At 45.7% G+C, this 21,997-nt stretch overlaps 1 protein-coding gene across 3 annotated transcripts in view; it reads right to left on the bottom strand.

The window, feature by feature from the left end:
* Positions 1-9,699, bottom strand: part of LOC121571167 (protein AF-9) — a 59,258-nt gene extending 49,559 nt beyond the window's left edge. For 2 of the 3 annotated variants that reach the window (XM_041882502.1, XM_041882503.1), the window contains exons 1-2: positions 2,470-2,603; positions 1,696-1,876 (exon numbers count right to left, since the gene is read on the bottom strand). In XM_041882502.1, the coding sequence (XP_041738436.1) occupies positions 1,696-1,876; positions 2,470-2,481 (193 nt within the window). In that variant the 5' untranslated portion in view covers positions 2,482-2,603. Of the gene's footprint in view, positions 1-1,695; positions 1,877-2,469; positions 2,604-9,604 lie in introns of those variants that run through there. The other variant, XM_041882504.1, reaches the window with a different exon arrangement.
* Between the last annotated feature and the right edge of the window lie 12,298 nt (positions 9,700-21,997).

The raw sequence follows: 21,997 nt of genomic DNA, 5'->3' as shown, positions 1-21,997 counted from the left end.
TCTTTTAAATGATTTCAACCTCGTTCCTTGGCACTAGTCTAGCAGGCTGTTCTGTCTCTTTGCACCACAAAGAGCAGACTCAAAAGCATCCTTTGGTGGGTTGTGTGTGTGTATGTGTGTGTGGGGGGGGGTTGGCAGAGAGGGGTTTGTACAGTCAACCATGTACGACAGACTGTAGCCTACCTGCACCAGTGAACAGGGACCAAGCATATGCAGCACCAGCGAGACAACCTTATGGTGGTGGCTGGCTGGTTCTATGCTTGTCTTGTGTGTTGTGTTCAAATCTACCAGCCTTTTCATTAATATAGTAATAGGCTATGTTGTCATTCATCCAGTTAAAACGGTGACAATTCGTGTGACGTTTTTTGTATTTTAGGAATAGGAGTGAAAATCAGATCACTATAGGCTTCTATAGGGTATTGGTAACATCATGAAAGCTCACAGGGGCCGGCTGTCAATGGAATGCTTCGGACACTTACAGGTGATGCAGGTAAACATCCCAATGACACCATGTTGTGAACTGTGCCAACTCCCTGGATAACGTAATAGGTATGTGGACAATCAAGTCACTAATATTTATACTATACAGGGGTGAAAGCATAAAAGTATAAGAGTTTTAACAAAGAATAGCCTACTCAAAATACTGTATTTATTTAGTAAACGATAGCTGTTCTCCTGCACCTCAGCAGGCTATGAACACATTTCTATTAGACCCCATTTTGTACATTGTATAATGCATATTTTTCTTGATGCAATGACTATTCTTCACTGTTGAGAGTAGTATGGGTTTATCGTTTTAAAGGAGAGTAAATAACGAAAGGTTGAACAACACCATGATCTTACAACTGTTCCCAATAAACTGCAAATGTTCCCTGGCAATCTGAGTCGCATGTAATTAATATGACAGGGTCTCTCCCAGGCATCGACTTTGGCACATTTCCCAGGACTTGTCACGCCAAAGAACACTCAAAACACACCAGCAGGAAAAGGAGGTAAAAATCCCAAACCAACAAATATTATAATTGATCCCTTCCAGCCATGCCAAACGCTTAAACATCCACTGTGCTCTCCACTGTTTGAACAACCCATCTTCCCTTTACCATCACCAAATGCTGGGTAGTGGTCACATTTAGCCTTTCTAGTTATTAATGCCACACCTAGCAACGTTGTTACCGTTTGCAGTTTACTCTCACGTTCATTTGGGTTGCCCAATCTTTTATACAGCTTGTGTGGCAGAATTACTACCCTATTCTAATAAAACTGGTAAAAATAAAATAAAATACATATCGCTTTAATCTAACCTCTCAGGTTGTTTTAATTGTAGATATACACATGATAAGGGGACCTCTATCCTATGACGATCAAAGATGTTTACAGTATAAAGTATCCAATTGCGCATCTAATTAATTGTGCACGCGCTACAGGTGGGCTTGTTCAAATGAATTATGCAAGTTTTTTTGGGGGGGGGAGTGGAAATGAAAATATTTTCCATTTACAAACTTTGCAAAGTGAAGGCTATAACAAAAACATAATGTATTTTTCAATGAACCCCGCCAAGGATGGTGGCGCACACAAATGCAATAGGCTTAATTTGTCCGGAGTGGTAGGCTTTTGCTATAGGCTTTGCTTTAAAATCAAGCAGTCTATTATATTATGATAGTAAAACTCAAAAAGCAGGGTAAATTATATGCCTACCTCTTTTTGGTCTTGGGAAGCTTTCGTGCAGGTGAAAAACTACTTTTTCCACAAAGTGCTGAATGTTGCTGTGCTCTGGTCCTCGGACAAACACCATCCAGTCGTGCGTAAAGCCTTCCAACGTGGGTTTCTTTCTGACCTGGGCACGATGTCCGAGTTCTAGTTTCACCTGAACAGCACCCTGGAACATCCAAAATCATATCACATATTGTTGCCAATCGGAGGCTGGCATCATGGCATGCTGTACAGCCTACCTAAATCTATCCACGAATAAAACCATACATGGTCTCAATTGGCACCCGTGTCAGCCTCAATGCTTGGAATAAATTAAATAAAACTCACACCTTAACATATTTCGATTTGATATAGGTCTACTCACAATCACTTGCACTCTATTCTGCTTTGCATTTCAGCAAAGAAAGCAAGGTGTCTATAGCCTTCCCTACACTATAAAGACATTAATATGTTCATGAAGTAGCCTAGGCTTTTGAACACCGAAAAACTATTAAAAGTAGGCTATAATTTGCCAGGGTAGACATTTTTCACGATTTTACTTTCCAAGTATCACTTTCGCAAACATACTTTATACGTGAGATATGCAACATTCTAGACGCGCTTCGCTCCTCAACTAGTTCTACTGTACTTGAATATCAATATAAATATGGCTGGAAATCTTCTGCTCAGACGCGCCGGGCAATACCGCCTTCTTCGAGCAAAGAAAACAATACCTTGGAACACACCCTGCCTAAGCATGGTCGCGAGCAGTGTACTCACCGACGTGGCCATTCTCGAGGCCGCGTGCTACCGCTATTTCATCGAGAATTTGTTCTAAATGAGAAGATATAGGAGTGCAGATGGCTGATGGCGGACATGGTCTCTCCTAATTGAACTCAACCCCGGAGTTTCAGACTGAGAGGAGCAAAGTAAGACGCATGCGCTGTTTTGTGCACTGACAAGCGCCACAGACAGAGCAGGGGGAAGACAACCAATGAGACAGCGCACACGCGCAGAGAACCAATGCATGGGCTCTAGTTAAATCACCTCACAACTTCCCAACATAGGCAAGTGATTATTACCCCATGCTTTCAAGCCATTGATGACTAGACTGAGCCACCCAGCTCTCTGCATGAACAGTCAACATACATTTATTTGCACTCTCCCAACATGGAGCGCTTGATACTGTAACATTATCCAATATATCCAACATGATATACAGTCTGCTATTAGTTGTTTAAAAAAAAAGTATCTATTAGCCTACAACTGGATGTCAATATATTCAAACATTTCCCCAAATAGTAATTGAATCAACATAATCCTTCATACACCAATACTTCATACACCGCCCCAAAAGAGATAACTATTTATGTCCGAGCAGACTAGGTGAAAAATCTGTCGATGTGCCCTTGAGCAAGGCACTTAACCCTAATTACTCCTGTAAGTCGCTCTGGATAAGAGCGTCTGCTAAATGACTAAAAATAAATAAATAAATAATGTTTTATTCCAGCATCTCCTCCCATAATGCCCATTCCATCATCTCCGTCCATAATGTGACAACCAAGTAAATAAACACCTTGATTTTGAACTATACTCCAAATAGCCTACAAATTCTGATCCTGCCTACATACAAGTATGATCTTTTTTTTAACCTTTATTTAACTAGGCAAGTCAGTTAAGAACAAATTCTTATTTACAATGACGGCCTACACCAGCCAAACCCGGACGACGCTGGGCCAATTGTGCGCCGCCCTATAGGACTCCCAATCACGGCCGGTTGTGATACAGCCTGGAATTGAACCAGGGGGTCTGTAGTGACGCCTCAAGCACTGAGATGCAGTGCCTTAGACCGTTGCGCCACTCGGGATCAATCTGAATGATTGAGAAATCAATGAATGCAATTGGTCAGTTTCCACTTTCCATCGATAGGTGTGTGTTCTTCAGTTGTGCCAACAGCAAAAGATAGACCTAACCATGTGGACCTAAGAATTGTTGGATTTGACAACTAACCAACTGTTCATCATTCCCCATTGAAAAACTATTGTCTTTACTGTCACTGCTGTGGCACCTTGATGTTGCTTCTGCTTGAACACATGGATTATTGTTTAAGAGGTAATAATTACTTTATTGAAGATCAGGTCAGGTGGTGCCCTACTCTGAAAGCTCCTAATTTCACTAGAATGGAGGCGAGGACAAAAAGGTGACCGATTGCAGGGGGCAGAGGTCATGGTGCATGCAGTGCCAAACCAAAGCACCATGACAGGATGAATTAGTATCGACTCCTCATTGGTCCGTCAAAACAAAAAGTCCAGAGAAAAGCCAAACCTAACCAAGCCAGCTTTGGCCATACTGACTTTACAATATACCTATCCAAATCACATCAAATCAAGTAAAGTTAAATATTTGTATGGCACACAGAATGTTTGCTGAAGAAACTCTATCCCAAGCGAACAAACCGATGACAGTGACTATAATTCAAAATGATTTAATTAGATTTCAGGATTCAATTTAATTTTGGTTTCCTAGACATTTAATGTAACACTAGGACTAATTCAATAGCACTGGTTTCACCTGTTTAGCCCACAGATTTATCAACACCATCATGCTCTGGGAGGACTGGTTTGGCCAAGCCACTCATCCAGCACATTCACAGATACATTTTACCTGAAGAGTCCGAAACCCAAGGCAACCCCAAGGCAAGGATCCTACTTTGTTCAAGGTTACAACACAGTTAATTTAAAATTCAAGCAGAACAGAAATATTTCTTCACACGACCATTTCCTGGAAAATGAGGTTTCAGTCTTAAAGTTGAAGTCGGAGGTTTACATACACTTAGGTTAGAGTCATTAAAACTCGTTTTTCAACCACTCCACAAATTTCTTGTTAACAAACTATAGTTTTGGCAAGTCGGTTAGGACATCTACTTTGTGCATGACACAAGTAATTTTTCCAACAATTGTTTACAGACAGATTATTTCACTTATAATTCACTGTATCAAAATTCCAATGGGTCAGAAGTTTACATACACTAAGTTGACTGTGCCTTTAAACAGCTTGGAAAATTCCAGAAAATGATGTCATGGCTTTAGAAGCTTCTGATAGGCTAATTTACATCATTTGAGTCAATTGGAGGTGTACCTGTGGATGTATTTCAAGGCCTACCTTCAAACTCAGTGCCTCTTTGCTTGACATCATGGGAAAATCAAAAGAAATCAGCCAAAACCTCCGAAAATAAATTGTAGACCTCCACAAGTCTGGTTCATCATTGGGAGCAATTTCCAAACACCTGAAGGTACCACGTTAATCTGTACAAACAATAGTACGCAAGTATAAACACCATGGGACCACGCAGCCGTCATACCACTCAGGAAGGAGACGCGTCCTGTCTTAGAGAGATTGGTGCGAAAAGTGCAAATCAATCCCAGAACAACAGCAAAGGACCTTGTGAAGATGCTGGAGGAAACAGGTACAAAATTATCTATATCCACAGTAAAACAAGTCCTATATTGACATAACCTGAATTGCCGCTCAGCAAGGAAGACGCCACTGCTCCAAAACCGCCATAAAAAAGCCAGACTACGGTTTGCAACTGCACATGGGGACAAAGATCGTACTTTTTGGAGAAATGTCCTCTGGTCTGATGAAACAAAAATAGAACTGTTTGGCCATAATGACCATTGTTATGTTTGGAGGAAAAAGGGGGCTGCTTCCAAGCCGAAGAACACCATCCCAACCGTGAAGCACGGGGGTGGAAGCTTCATGCTATGGGGATGCTTTGCTGCAGGAGGGACTGGTGCATTTCACAAAATAGATGGCATCATGAGGAAGGAAAATTATGTGGATATATTGAAGCAACATCTCAAGACATCGGTCAGGAAGTTAAAGCTTGGTCGCAAATAGGTCTTCCAAATGGACAATGATCCCAAGCATACTTCCAAAGTTGTGGCAAAATGGCTTAAGGACAACAAAGACAAGGTATTGGAGTGGCCATCACAAAGCCCTGACCTCAATCCTATAAAACATTTGTGGGCAGAACTGAAAAAGCGTGTGCGAGCAAGGAGGCCTACAAACCTGACTCCGTTACACCAGCTCTGTCAGGAGGAATGGGCCAACATTCACCCAACTTATTGTGGGAAGCTTGTGGAAGGCTACCAGAAACGTTTGACCCAAGTTAAACAATTTAAAGGCAATGCTACCAAATACTAATTGAGTGTATGTAAACTTCTGACCCACTGGGAATGTGATGAAATAAATAAAAGCTGAAATAAATCATTCTCTCTACTATTATTCTGACATTTCACATTCTTAAAATAAAGTGGTGATCCTAACTGACCTAAGACAGGGAATTTGTACTAGGATTTTATGTCAGGAATTGTGAAAAACTGAGTTTAAATGTATTTGGCTAAATGTATTTGGCTATGTAAACTTCTGACTTCAACTGTATGTATGTGTATGTATATATATTTGCGAGAAATAAAAACATATGGGGGATTGGAAGTGATGCAGACAATTACATTGATGGAAGTTACAATCTATCTGCAATATTAAAGCTGATCTACCCCCCACTCCAAATTTAAAAATTGTTCAAGTCACAGACACATCTCAACATCAGCTGTTCAGAGGGAACTGTGTGAATCAGGCCTTCGTGGTCGAATTGGTGCAAAGAAACCACTACTAAATTAAATGTCAGGAATTGTGAAAAACTGAGTTTAAATGTATTTGGCTAAGGTGTATGTAAACTTCCGACTTCAACTGTATCAACAATGTTATTTGAAAAACATTTTCCTTTTAATGATAACAGCAATTTACTGCAGTTAAAAAGACAATCTCTGTTATGATCTTGCATGCTGAAATGAAGGAAACAACCATGAAAAAAACATGCTAAAACCACATTTGAGTGAAACGTTGATCTAACACTACAATAGTATTTTTTGTGGCAATTTGGTATTTTACATGATGCACAAGATGTGTGTCCAATGATTCCTCCTATCCTCCTCCTCCTCCTCCTCCTCCTCCTCCTCCCCATTTCCTCCTCCTCCTCCATTTCCTCCTCCTCCCCATTTCCTCCTCCTCCTCCATTTCCTCCTCTTCCTCATCTTCCTCCTCCTCCTCCTCCTCTTCATCAGTAAAGGCTAGATCCAAATCAATGCACGTTTAAATATATGAATGTCAGAAAAATAGGAATCTTATTTATGAAATTATAACTTAATTATTTATTCAAATAAGATTTCATGACATTGTATGGAACTCTCAATTATTCAATTTCGTTTTCCATACCCATTTCACCCTTACTGCACACCGTACCTGTGTTTTTGGCAGATCTGGGCCAGAGGTACAGATATTGGTCGTAGAGAATGATAGAGGCCTCTAGTGGCCAAAAAGCGGTATCAGCATGGGCAGCGCCATTGAGGGCTTCCATAATTTTAATGTTGTAAACTGGGTGGGACGTCCATCTTCATTGGCTGATCCCTACTGGTGACCCTGTTGTAGTCAGATGTCCAAATGTCCTCTATCTATCTCTATGATATTAATGTAACTTTTTTAGCCTGAAAGTTTAAATCTGTAATGTAAAAGTATAGACGTTTTAAATACTGCATGTTTTGTGTTTATGTTCAACTGGAATATGCTTTCATGCGCACCGGTGATGTTGCAGAAGTGCTACAAGATAGCTAACATTATTTAACAGTGGCCAGCTAATTTACACAGACGATCTGTTAGTTTGTACTGCCAACTGCGTGTGTTCTTTGCAAGTTATCAAGTCCTCAAAATTATTAACCTAGCTGAAAGTGAAAGTGACCTAAGATGTAAAGTTCGCTGTAGCTTAATAGCTAGCTAGCTCAGCTACATATATTTTGTATTTGCAAGCATCAACAGAGGAAGAGGCGAAGCGAGAGGTTTTACGCCGCCCATCATCTGTCCACGAAAATAAGCCCACGAAGTGAGGATTTTTTTTTATGGAAGTGAATGAGAGTGTCGAATTTGGTAAACAAAAATGTCATTGCTAACTTCCTACGTGAGGCTTATTTGATTGAATATAAGTTTCGTAATGGTTAGGTTGTTACGAATGCACTGATATAAGTGGACGCACGTCGCATTTCGGTACCTTACCCAAAAACAACTTTATATCGGAGTTGTGCCTGTTGTCATTGAGGACTCATCATGGATATAACCCATTTTAGCATGGACATTGCCATTGAGGGCTTCAACCATTTTAAATTAGTCAACTGGATGGGGATTCCTATGAGTTGGGAGCAATCAGCCAATGAAGAAGAAGATATTTGACTACTTTAAAATGGAGATAGCCTCAATTGCGCTGCCCATGCTGTCACAGATGCAAATGGCACAGATACAAAAATGAGTCCTCTACCTAGCTCTATGGCCTGTTGTTCACACATGTATCTGCCCTCTCAATGGCTAGAATGGTCCCACCTGATCTCGCCTCTTCATGCCTGCCTTCCATCTTTGAGGACATGTATTTCCATTGTTCGAGCAGTCACTTGAATGTCTTGTCAATATAATAGACAATCTTTGGCATCAGGGAATTTAGCTCTGTTCCAGGAAACTCATCATGATGTTATATATGTTATCATGATGTTATATATATATATATATATATATATATATATATATATATATATATATATATATATATATATATATATATATATATCAGTGGAGGCTGCTGAATGGAGGACGGCTCATAATAATGTCTGGAATGGAGTATTATGGCTGGAATGGAGTGAATGGAATGGTATCAAACACATGTGTGTTTGATACCATTCCATTCACTCCATTCCAGCCATTATTATGAGCCATCTTCCCCTCAGCACCCTCCAGTGATATATATTTTGTCTCTAGTAACCCCAGGCGCAGCAGTTAGACAGCTAGCTAAGTTAGGCCACTATACAGTCAATGCCACACTGTTGGTAGAGTTTGTGGTAATTCTATCAAATGTATCCCATTGAAAATGTAAAGAGAATGTCCTATGTGTTCTGCCTGCCTGCCTTAACCAGTAACTAAATCATTTTGGAGGACAAGCATCAAGCCATGGTTAATTCTGCTATCCACAAGCATCAGGACTGTCACTTCCAAAGGCACAGGGATGACTATTTAAACAATGTCACATTGTTTACACTAGCAATGCCGAGCTAGCAGTGCAGGCCTGTTTACATTGTTAGTGAACAAGTTACATGCAGTCTAGAAACCCCTGGAATAGTTTCATTTACATGTGTTTTGCTGACTATAAGCCTTCTTTGAGTTTAGAAAATGTGCTATGCAGCACAAGTGAAATAACATTTATTTTTAGACTATCTGGTGGTCAAAGCTCAACATAGACATTACATTTGACATTTTAGAAGAAGCTCTTATCCAGAGCGACTTACAGGAGTAATTAGGGTTAAGTGATTTGCTCAAGGGCACATCAACAGGTTCTTCACCTAGTCGGCTCGGGGATTCGAGCCAGTGACGTTTCGGTTACTAGCCCAACGCTCTTTACCACTAGGCTACCTGCCGCTAAGCTAAACTAGACTAGCAAGGTGAATATGTTTGAATGTAGTTATGTCAATCCATAAATGATTTAACGCCATCTTGCTTAGGCCTAATTCAACAACCACAACTTAGTTTTTCCACTCAAAGAATATGAATGTTAGTTTATTCCTCCCATTTTCTCTTACATTTAACAACACACCGCACAACAATTTAGGCTACATTTCAATCCCTTCACAACAAAATGTCATTTTATGGAACGGAACACCTTGTGCAGTGTAATAACATTGTGGTGGATTCTGTCCTCTTTTTAACACAAAGTCAAAGTCACTTCACAAAGAAGGCCTACGATCAGTTTCAACCATAAACACCAACTTGTAGAAGGCAGTTGTCAGAAGTCTACTTTTAGCATTGAATATGAGGGCCTTACCGGGTTATAAGCTTGGGCTGCAGTAGTGTGGATGTTGCTATGGCTGCTTTGTTAAGTCGTTGAGAGTTAATGCTATAGCTGCGTCAGGGGCTGTAAATTGGCTGTTGCACACTGTCGGCCTGTCACTTATCAGCTCTTTAATATAGGGGGAATGGGTGGGGGTGGGGTGGGGTGCAGTGGGGGGGGGGCCTACATTGTCTATCATATTCCCCCTCTGTTCAGATAACATACAGATCTCCCTCTGGCTATCAGTCAGCCAGGCAGCCAGGGCTAGGCCCTGACAATAACCATCTGGTGGTCAGTCCACTCCACTCGTCTGTCCTCTCTGACTCATTGTCAATCTTTAATGGGAAGACAACCTGAGATGGTCAAAGTTTCAATTTATTCAATGTAGCGACTAGCAAACTGCTTGGGAGCTCGTCATCTTTCTGTATTTGGGAAGGTCAAGGTGTCTCGTGAATAATGCATTAAATTCATGCAAAATTATGTCAGTGGCCGCAGGCCAGTGCCTCCTGTCAGAGCTTTAGTTTACACTGCAGGGGTCGTCTTTCAAATGGATGCAGGTACAGTTCCTGCTAGGGGGCTGTTCTTCAGTGTAGGTACACAGTGCATTAGGTGAGTTGTATATGACACAGCAGATGGCTAGAGTTTGGGGCATCGCTCTGTCTTTGGGCAGTTCTGTTCTTGTTTCATAGGTTGTCATGTCAGTCCGCTGAGAGCTCTTTGAAACATGGCCAGGCATCCTCTTAAATAATCTTTGTTTTGTTGTGTACTTTTGTTTCCAACAGGAGAGCTCCATTCTATTTTCGTTTTAAGTTATTTGAAAGCACAAAAACAGGAATATATTTATTTGAGGTCTAATCTTGATCTCTTTCTCCTTTACTTAGACGCAGGCATGACCAGATGCCCTGTGATGCCCTGGTGCTCCTGGTAGAGCAGGCCCATGCCGACCTGCAATACGTACTCAACAGCATCCTCAACTTCCTGCCCTCCACCAGGTACCACACACACACACACACACACACAGTCATAATACATAATTCAGCAATTATTAAAACCTTTATTACAAATGTTTTTCTTCTGCTATGACAGCCTCCCTGCCCCACCCTGTAGAGGTCGTAACAGATCTTATCCATACTGTCAGACATGTGTCCCTCCCCTATCTCTCTGTGGTTCAACACTGATAAGGACATCCTGCTACACAGCATTGTCACGTCATACTGTAAAGCAGCTGATCACGCTATGCTGAAAGTCATTTTGAAACTCTTTAGACAGTAGTTCTGTAGCATTGAAAATACAGTGCACTCCATGTGTGTAGGCCTAGTGATCATATCCGTGCAGAATCAATACTATGGTTCCTATGATTCACTGAATGACACTGATGCGTATGTTGTTGTTTATTTTATTTTAATAGTTTTTTACACCACCTTCATTAAGATCTGTCACCGGGTCAACACATTTAATGATGGTCGCGTATTTGAATCTGGGCACCTTGCCCTGTTCGCATTACATTCAGAACACCATGGGCGCTCTCGCTGTAAACAAGGTGGTGACAAAGTCATTTCGCTGAGGAGGGGACACGCTGTCCTTGCCACTCCCCAGGCTGCTGCTGCTGACTATTGATCGTGCTTAGGTAATGGCCTTCACAGCAGGAAATGGAACGCCAATCAGCTTGTGACCTTTCCCACCTCGGATATTATGGCATGCGCCGTCTAATATCATTGTGTAAATGTACAGTGTGCTTCTATTACTGAGTCGTACATTACATTTACATTTTAGTCATTTAGCAGACGCTCTTATCCAGAGCGACTTACAGTTAGTGAATACATTTTTTATTTTTTTTTATACTGGCCCCCCATGGGAAACGAACCCACAACCCTGGCGTTGCAAACGCCATGCTCTATCAACTGAGCTACATCCCTGCCGGCCATTCCCTCCCCTACCCTGGACGACGCTGGGCCAATTGTGCGCCGCCCATGAGTCTCCCGGTCGCGGCCGGCTGCGACAGAGCCTGGATTCGAACCAGGATCTCTAGTAGCACAGTTAGCACTGCGATGCAGTGCCTTAGACCACTGCGCCACTCAGGAGCTACATGAAGCGTGCATTGTGACTGAGAGGGACTGGTTTGTATTTAACATCCCAGATGAAGAGGGATGTGTCTGAGTGTTTGTTGGACTGACTCAGACTGTCAGTCCTCAATGTAAAATTAAAACACAACAGAGATGCAGTGTTTGTATAGTGCTCTGTGGGCCATTTGTTTCAATATGAAGATTGGAGCTGTTTCTTCCCCATGTGCTCTCACTCACCAATATCATGAAGGTCCTCTGCACAGTATACTGTGGGTAAGTGGTTCCCAACCTTTTTCAGTTACTGTTCCACTAACTAAATGTTGCTCTGCCCGGAGTACCCCTGAAGGACCCCCTCATGTGCATTTTACCAGTAAGCCTATGGTCTCATGAGTCTTCTCAAGTACCCCCGGTGGATAGGTCAAGTACATGGGTCCTAGTACCCCTGGTTGGGAACCACTGGTATAGGTTATAGGTTTTCTGTAAACTGCTAGTTATATCCCTGGCCTTGTTTTCTTTCTTCTGTTTATTGTGAACAGAAATGTGCAGAGGTTGATAAAAGTGATAGGAATGTTTCTCCAGTTGCAAGTGGACCAGTGAGACTAAGGAACAACCTTCACTTGTCCCTACTCCATCAGGTCCATCCACTTCACTTGTCCCTACTCCATCAGGTCAGTCCACTTCACTTGTCCCTACTCCATCAGGTCAGTCCACTTCACTTGTCCCTACTCCATCAGGTCAGTCCACTTCACTTGTCCCTACTTCATCAGGTCAGTCCACTTCACTTGCCTTTACACTATTAAATAGTATCATCATCCAGTCTGGATCATTTCCTGTGAAAATGCCACACAACTTTAGTATGAAGAAATGTGGTTTGAAAGGAGAATCTCAGAATATAAAATGATACTATATATATTAGAATTTTAAGTCCCCTATGTAATCATGGACAATTATGTCATAATAACATATTTCTGTATTGGTAATAATAACATGATGTCATACTAACATTTAGTACTGTAGCCATAATAGTCATAATATCATGTCAAAACTTGTAGTAAGTAGTCTTACTGGGTTTTCATGAAAATACTACTGATGTAGTACATTAGTGATGTCTTACTGGGTTTTCATGAAAATACTACCATGCGGTCATAATAATTCTGTTTCTGAGTAGTAATATTTGCGTTAGTTCTTTGTGAAGTCATGGAAATGCTGCGATGATATCATAGTAATATGTGAGTACTCTGCCTTCTACTGCAATTATGTGACTGTAGATCATGTCTGCGTCCCAAATGAAAGTCTATTCCCTAGTGCACTACTTTTGACCAGGGCTGGTCAAAAGTAGTCTGTTATAGGGAATAGGGTTTAATTTAGGAAGCATAGAAGTATTTCCCTTCGGGGAAATGCTAGTAAGTTAGCATACCGACCCCATTCAATACGTCAATACCAGGCATCTCTTAGCTATACCCAGAACACAAATGGATGCTTTTCTCCGAGTTTGCAGAGAGAACCCTCCTTTCCCTTTCCCTCCCCTGGTCTTTGATGTGGACCTTTGCCAAGATCCCGGGGCCTCAGTAATCAGTTACAGAGTGGCGGAGAAATACACAGAGTTATTTATTTATTTATTTCTCCCTCCCTGTTTTCTCACAGCATCCCCTTGTTTTTCTTCCTTTCCATCCCTCCCTTCCTCTATATTCCTCTCTATTTTGTCGCTCCTCCTTTTCCTCCTTTCCTTTTTTTACCTCTCCTCTCCGTCTCGCTCCCTGTCATTCTCTGGTGGCGCCGCCAGCCCGTCATCCCCTCACTGCCATTGGTGGACCAGCCTGGTTTAAATGCCGGGCCGGTTTAAATGCTGCGGGATTTGTGGAGGATGCCCACTAGGTGCCCATTGTTGACTGTCTGCCCGCTGCTGCCCCCGCGCAATCTGCAACAGAGACACTAAGCCACTTAACTACCCAGCGAGACCAGGAGGAGGGGGGTGGGGGGGTTCAGGTGGGCCACATTCTCCCAGGATTACGTCCTGTGTCTGTCTGTCCCATTTACCTCATTGGTCCCTCGCAACCAGACAGGCTTCTCCCGTGCATCTGACCGATTTCCAATTCAGACTTTGTGTGGCACTAAAGCTGTCGGGTCTCCCTCACCCCAACCCTCACCTCCTTTTGTGTGTTCTGGGTTCATCTGGGAGTCAGTGTAACTTGCACACATTGCCAGACAGGTGTGTTCTTAAAGGTACAGTCGAAAGTTAATGGGACAGTTAAAGGGACTGTTTTAATTTTTTTGTCAGACGTTTTCTGACCTCATAACTGGTCTAATGTGTTCATGTTGCACGCCATCAGGCTAGATCCAGCTGTATACCTCAATCAAAATGAATGGAAAAGATAAGCACTATCTTTCCTAATTGTATTCAGTACTTACATTTTCGATTCATTAGGATTTAAACTATATAGCTCATATAGCCTTTCTACACCACCATTGCCATCGGATGTGGACTCCTCTTGACATTAGATCACTTTTGATATCTGAAAACGTCTGACAAACTTTGGTTTTGGAGCAAACAGTCCCTTTAAAGCCCTGCTACCCTCCAACCCAGCGCCCTCTATTCTGTCACTGCCAGTGAACTTGCAGTTCAACAATGGCAAGGTCAGTCTTGTCAGCTTCCTGCTCCCTCCATTGTCTGGCTGTGAAAGCAAGTAATGGTGGGTCTGTCTGGCCTGTCTGGAGAGAAACAAGAAGGCCTGATGGAACTGGTGGCCGAGACAAGCTACGGGGAACCTGAGGAGAGGGATAGAGAGATGGTCAGACAGATTACGCTATGGGACGCGGAGGGAGGGGGGAGATAAAGGGAAGGGGGATGCTTTGTCCCTAAGAGTCTGTGGCAGGCAAGCTGGTCAGTCACGCTCTCAGTTAACAGAGCGAGAGACAGACTTCCTTCCCCCGGTGTTTCAGGAGCACTCAGTGATGCGTGCAATGATTGACGCGAGGCAGTGGTCAAGATCACATCTGTCTGTCTGCAGGCAGTTTCTCCCTGCCACACTTCAAGTGTGATTCTAAAGAGTGGGATTCCTCGTTATTGTAATCCATGAATCACATTTCATGAAAGAGTCTTTGGCCTCTTCAGCGCCACCGGTGTTTGGAGTTCATCCACTTTTCATTAACCACTAAGACAGTCAACATTTTCCCACTTACTATGCCAGAATCAGGAGCTCCTCTTCTGACCTAATTGAACATCATTGTGGATTGTTGTGACTGGAAACACCACAGGCCCTCTGTTCGCCGGTGGGCCCGTGGCCAGATCTTAGCCCGGGCGCAGTCTGCCTGACGCCAGCCCTGCCCCAAACCCCAGGTGGCAGGGAGAGGTAGGGGGAAGACGGGGGTGAGGAGCGAGGGCAGGCATTAGCCTCAGAAGAGGGTTATTTGGCTTTGGCGCTCTTCCTGGTAAGGGTTTTTTGCCTCTTTGTTTTGTCATCCAGTCTCACAGCAGACAAGGCAATATCCTGTTACAATGACAGCCAGGCCATTTGTAGGCGTTGACAGGGATTTTTTGTTGGTTAGAAATGCTTCCTATGTGAACTGGTTTCTTGTAAAACCTACACTTCATTAGCCTTTGCTTGAGGCTTAGCACCTACATGCATTCAGATTTCTGAAGCTTGGTGGTCAGAAGTGGATCCATTGTCCCGGCGGAATTTCTGTACATTTTGGACAGATCAGAAGCAGGAACTCCACTGCCAATTTACACAGAGATTTGTAGACCGAATAAACATTAAAGCATGTTTTTAAGGCTCATCAGCATGACAAAAAACTCCTAGATAACTGTTTTAAGACTAAAAAGTGATAGCCTACTTTAGGCCTCAAAATAAGTTATTCAGAAGAACATCTGCCTGACAAACTCTTAGCCGATGAGGCCCAGAAGCCTCAGTCAATCTTACACATGTCTTCAAGGCCAGGAGTCTGCTAGCACTTCATATTCCAGCATTGTCTTACACACACACACACACACACACACACACACACACACACACACACACACACACACACACACACACACACACACAACCATCCAGGGAAAGATTATGAACACAACAAAGTGACCAAAATATCTACAGTATTACCTACTGTGCTGTAATAGAATGAGATGAATAAAGAAGAACAGAACACATGAAACCATTTATCCATATGTCTTCGTTGGACGCAATGGATGATGGTTCTTCCTGTTTCCACATGTATGTTTTATTTATTAATGCATATGTGTCACATTAGCTTTCAAGCTAAACTCCAGCAGACCAGCACTTTTCACATGGATGTGAAACCTGAAATCCTGATTGCTTTGCATTGTCTTCAATGAGATGAAACAAGACATATAAATGAATGGGAAAATTGATTATGAGTTATTGTTTATTTAAGTGTCTACGCCCCGACATATGGGCTGATAATACACTAAGACTGTCCCAAATGCCACCCTGTTCCCTATTTAGTGCACTACTTTTGAACAGGGCCCATAGTGCTGTAGTCAAAAGTAAAGCAATATAAAGGGAATAGTGTTACTGGTTATTTACAGCATGTGAGCAAACATAACTCATCTTCACATCTCCATAGAGATTGCGTACCTACCGGTAACCCAAAGCAAAGCCAAATAAATTAATGAATATGCTACAGGAGCAGCCCCCATCCATACATCACTGTGCTGGAGAACCGTCCCGACTGCTGGCCCGTTCTGCTGCTGGAGATTGACGACTTCATCCAGTGGGCCGCTGACAGGTTAGCAAAAGGGTTTCCGACCTTGGCCAGCCCCGGGCCAGGGGCCTTGAGTGGCTGATAAAACCTCCACAGGAACCAACTAAAAGAGAGGCCAAACTGCTCTCCCTTCAAACATTTCAAAGTCATCTGATCGTACAGCTGGAGCGTCCTCCATAACTCACGACATGACTGTCAGCTGGTTAACCTGTTTGATGTTTGTTTTTCTTGAAGGCATGGTATTATCTACTTGAAATATGCTTTAAAGTTAATTTTTACTACATGGATTTGCAGGTGTGTGTTTAACATTGAATTATCCTGTCTGTTTGTGTGTGTGTGTGTGTGCGTGCATATAACACTTGCACTTGTGTGTGCGCGTGTGCACGTACGTGTCACGGTTCAGACAGACGACAAGAGGACCACAATTGCGTCACACCAGAAAGTTTATTTAAACTTAAGGGGAAAGGGATGTAGGGAGTGAGTGAAGGCTCCAGGGGTTATCCCGTCCGATGTGCTGGGTCTGTGCCTCCCCCCAGTGGCAGCGATGCGTCCGATGACGCCGGTGGTTGGTGGTCCAGAAGTCCTGGGGGGGGAGGAAACACAGACACAACGGGGCGGATGAAAACAGGCAGAAGTACAGTTCAAGGGAAATCCAAAATACGTAGTAGCAAGGCAGAAGGCTGGTCAGAGTTACCGGGATTGAAGAGTAGTCAGGAGTCGTAATGGCAGAAGCAGGTCTGGATCTCCTGAGGCAGAAGAGTATCCAAAAACAGGCAGGTCCGGGGTCACAAAACCAGGGTGAGCCAGAAGCGCGAGCAAACAGGTTCCGGGTGTGAGCTTTGCAGACGATCTGACACCGGAGAGCTGAAAGACAGGGCCTTAAATACTGGGAGAGGTTAGTGGGTAATGCAGCGCAGCTGGCAGAGTAATTAGAGCCGAGCAGAGCAGGGACAGGTGGAGCTAGTTAGGCTGAGTAGAGAGAGGGAGGTGAGCAGAGTGGAAGATAGTGGAAACCAATTAAGGTGGTAACCCGGTGGAGTGAGAGGGCTCATGACAGAACCCCCCCAAGGGACGGCCCCAGAAGTCCCAAGAGCAACACCACGCCGGGCGGGAGGAGGGGAGCCGGAGGAGGGCTAGAACTCCTCCGAACGGTCCGAGTGAACGTCCTCAACCTCGGAGGAAGCCGGAGGGCCGTGGTCGGGAGATGGGACAGGTCCCGAGACAGGATCAGGCACAGGACAGGAAGTCGAGCGGGCCGGACGGTTAGGGGACCCTCTGGGGCGGCCCCTACGGATTGCAGGTTGATCAGGATGCCGTTGGTGGAAAGCGGTGATGAGAGTCCTATCCACAATCCGACTAGCTGGCACCCAGGTCCTTTCCTCAGGTCCATAGCCCTCCCAGTCAATGAGGTACTGGAGACCCCTACCCCTCCGTCTGGACCGAAGCAGGCGGCGGACGGTGTAAACCAGACCACCATCGACGAGCCGTGGAGGAGGAGGACAAGGCGCAGCAGGGACCAGCGGACTCCTGGGCACAGGCAGGGGCTGCAGCAATCCAGCTGGGGGCTGGCAGAACGACTTGTGTTGGTTGCAGATGGGGCAGGCTTGGACGATTCCCGTACATCCTTCCTCAGAGAGGGCCACCAGAACCTCTGGGCGAGCAGGTTGTAAGTGCGGGTGGAGCCAGGGTGACAAGCTAGGCGGGAGTCATGTCCCCACTGAACGACCTGGGACCTCAGGTCTTCGGGGACAAAAAGGCGGTCAGCTGGGCAAGTGCTGGGACCTGGCTGGTTACGGAGAGCCTCCAGCACCTGTTCCTCAACAGCCCAGGTCAGAGCTGCAACGATGCAGGAACTTGGCAGAATCGACACAGGGTCCTTGGAGGGGTCAGGAGCGGAGTTAGTAGGTACTGGCCGAGGGTGAGTGCGGCGGCAAGCAGGCAGGTTCGGTGGCAGTCCTCTCCCCACTCCCTGATCACCCCGGTCACCCAGTCGAGCTGAGGGTTGTGCCGGGCGGAGCCATGGGTAACCCAGGATGAGGGGTTGGCCTGGAGAGGGGAGCAGGTGAAACTGGATAGTTTCTTGATGGTTTCCGGACAGACCCATCGAGACCGGGGCCGTGACATGAGTGACCGATCCGAGTAAGTGTCCGTCCAGTGCCCGGGCAGGAATAGGAGGTGTCAAACGGAGGTTCTCCAGTCCCAGTTGGCGTGCCAGCTTGATGTCCATTATGTTGGCTTCGGCGCCAGAATCCACCAGAGCAGCCAGGGTGTGAGTTGAGTCAGGGAGGCGGAGGTGAACTTGCAGCAGGGGTTTGCGGTCGGAGGACTGGATGGTCATTGAACTCAACCGGACTCCCCCTATGCCCGGTGAGCTTCGGCCCTTTAAAGGGCAGGTTCCCACACGATGTCCATCACCTCCACAATAGAGGCAGAGGTTTGAGGTGAGCGTCGCTGGCGCTCTGCAGGAGTGAGAGAGGCTCGCCCAATCTCCATAGGCTCAGACTGATCAAGCTGACCTGGGTGAGTGGCAGTAGATGACAGGGGCCCAGTCGGATCTCTCCGAATGCCGGTAGTAGGTGGACCTTGGCGCCCCCTCCCACGACGACGGGTCTGTATCCTACTGTCGATCCTGACAGTCAGTGCGATGGCTTCATCAAGAGTGGAAGGCAGTTCATGGGAGACCAACTCGTCCTTGATATAGTCAGCCAAACTATGGAAGAACGCGTCCACCAACGATGGTGTGTTCCAAGAACTTCGTCTAGCCAGGGTTCGGAAGTCGATGGAATGGTCTGCGACTGTACGTCTGCCTTGTCGAATACTGAACAGTTCACGAGACGCCTCTGCGGTTGGGGAATCCAGGTCAAACACCTTCAGCATCTCCTCAGCAAACAGGTCGAAGGTTGCACATGCGGGGGTTTGACGTTCGAACTCTGCTGTTCCCCAGAGTCGAGCTCGGCCCGTCAGGTGAGTGATGGCATACCCAACTTTAGCCCCCTCCGTGGCGAAGGTCCTTGGCTGCAAGGAGAACTGAAGTCGGCAGCTAGTCAGGAATGGCCGGACCTGGGTAGAATCGCCGTTGAACCGCTCGGGGTTTCCAATCTTGGGTTCCGGAGCAGCGGCTGCAATGACCGGGGCAGGTAACTCGGGGGCAGGGCTGGTGGGCAGACTGGCTGGGGTCAGGTTGGTGAGGAGTTGAATGATCATGGCGAGTTGTTGTTGCTGCTGCTGGGACTGCTGCTGGTGCTGCTGGAACTGCTGAAGCTGTTGGTGGCCGACCTGAAGCAGAGAGGAGATGACGCCGCTCATGCGGCCTAGCTCTCTCTCAGTGTGTTCCAGGCGTAGCATGGCGGTGGGTTGCTCAGGCTCTTCGGTTTCCATGTCGGGGGAAGTGTGCGCTGAGTCCATGATGGTCAGATCGTACTGTCACGGTTCAGACAGACGACAAGAGGACCACAATTGCGTCACACCAGAAAGTTTATTTAAACTTAAGGGGAAAGGGATGTAGGGAGTGAGTGAAGGCTCCAGGGGTTATCCCGTCCGATGTGCTGGGTCTGTGCCTCCCCCAGTGGCAGCGATGCGTCCGATGACGCCGGTGGTTGGTGGTCCAGAAGTCCTGGGGGAGGAAACACAGACACAACGGGGCGGATGAAAACAGGCAGAAGTACAGTTCAAGGGAAATCCAAAATACGTAGTAGCAAGGCAGAAGGCTGGTCAGAGTTACCGGGATTGAAGAGTAGTCAGGAGTCGTAATGGCAGAAGCAGGTCTGGATCTCCTGAGGCAGAAGAGTATCCAAAAAACAGGCAGGTCCGGGGTCACAAAACCAGGGTGAGCCAGAAGCGCGAGCAAACAGGTTCCGGGAGTGAGCTTTGCAGACGATCTGACACCGGAGAGCTGAAAGACAGGGCCTTAAATACTGGGAGAGGTTAGTGGGTAATGCAGCGCAGCTGGCAGAGTAATTAGAGCCGAGCAGAGCAGGGACAGGTGGAGCTAGTTAGGCTGAGTAGAGAGAGGGAGGTGAGCAGAGTGGAAGATAGTGGAAACCAATTAAGGTGGTAACCCGGTGGAGTGAGAGGGCTCATGACAGTACGTGATCATGTTGGCTCCCCTCCTGCGCTACCTGTACTGTGAGCTCCAGCGGCTGCTTGAGTATGCCCTGCTCAGATACAGCCTCCTCAGGGCCCCTCCAGCAAGGGGATCACACCCAGAACCAGATTCAAGAAAAGATAGAAGACCAGGAAAAGGAAGAGGACCCAGGACACAGCCCTGTGGTACACCACAGAATGGTTCGCTGTCTCTACGAGCTGGTACCTCACATGCAGGTGAGACAAGATTGATTTCCCTTTTTATTATTTTGAGGAAACACACCACTTAGAGTGTAGACATGGACCTGTGAACATAACGTAGCACAGCACGGCATAACACAGTACACGACACAACAGGTGAAAGACAAAACATATGGCAGGTATGGTGGGACCATTGACGCGACCTGTTTTATGTCTTTATCTCTAGGTGGACTGTGTGAAGGCGGTGTTGGAGTTGCGGGGCTTTTCGTGGAGGCCCTGATCCCGGCCCTGGAAGGGGCCCTGGGGGACGGCTGGAGTACTCAGATGGCTCAGCTGGCCCTTCAGCTGCTGTGTGTCTGTCAGTTCAGCGGGGACTGCAGACCGCTACTTCAACTACTGCACCAGCTTCTCCCAGCCCGTACAGAGGCGAACGAGCCACACTAGCAGAAGTAGCCCAGGGCTGCATCTCAGTAGTCTTAACCCACCTCCTCTCCTTCATATGCACAGATCAGGAAACAGTTTGTGTGGGTTCTAATGAGATCAGCCTCCTGCTTAACACTCTTTTAGATGTTGCACCACTGTTTATGGTCATATCACATTGCTGAGTCTCAGTTTAAAAGAACGAAGAACCCCCAGCAAACCGTTTCCCCACAGACAGCCACAAAGCACAGCAGCTCTTTAGCTTGTTTGTCTGCCTGCAGCTGTGGATGTTTTGTTAAGGTTCTGCCTACATTGCCCTGCCAGTGTATCCAGATCCGACTGTGCGATCCTAATCTCTTCAAAGCATTGGATGGGGAGCACACACAGCTCCAAAGATTCCTCTCGGGCTTGGAGACTGAGATGGAATCTTTGGAGCTCAGTGCGCTTACGATCCCTGCGTTTTCAAGACCCCTCGGGGGAGGGAGATGTGTGTGTGTTGGGGAGGGGGTTGTCTGTTTGTAGTCCCACTTCCTCTAAAGTGTGTGTGTGTGTGTGGTGTATGCGTGTGTGTGTGTCTGCCTCTTTGTGTGTGTGTGTGTGTGTGTGTGTGTGTCTGCCTCTGTGTGTGTGTGTTTGTGTGTGTGTGTCTGCCTCTGTGTGTGTGTGTGTGTGTCTGCCTCTGTGTGTGTGTCTCTAGGAGTTCCCGGTAGAGGAGATGATGGTGAGCTTGGCTCTGCTCCTCATCGCGGCTTCATTGTCCCAGCATTGTCTCTCTCTCTCTCTCTCTTTCACTCACCTCTCACTCTCTCTTTCACTCACCTCTCTCACTTTCTTTCACTCACCTCTCACTCTCTCTTTCACTCACTTCTCTCACTCATCTCTCTCACCTCTCTCT

This window comes from Coregonus clupeaformis, chromosome 8 (genome assembly GCF_020615455.1).
Source record: "Coregonus clupeaformis isolate EN_2021a chromosome 8, ASM2061545v1, whole genome shotgun sequence".
Lineage (NCBI taxonomy): Eukaryota > Metazoa > Chordata > Actinopteri > Salmoniformes > Salmonidae > Coregonus > Coregonus clupeaformis.
The sequence above is the reverse complement of the archived record's forward strand: the minus strand, read 5'-3'. Positions and strand labels throughout refer to the sequence as shown.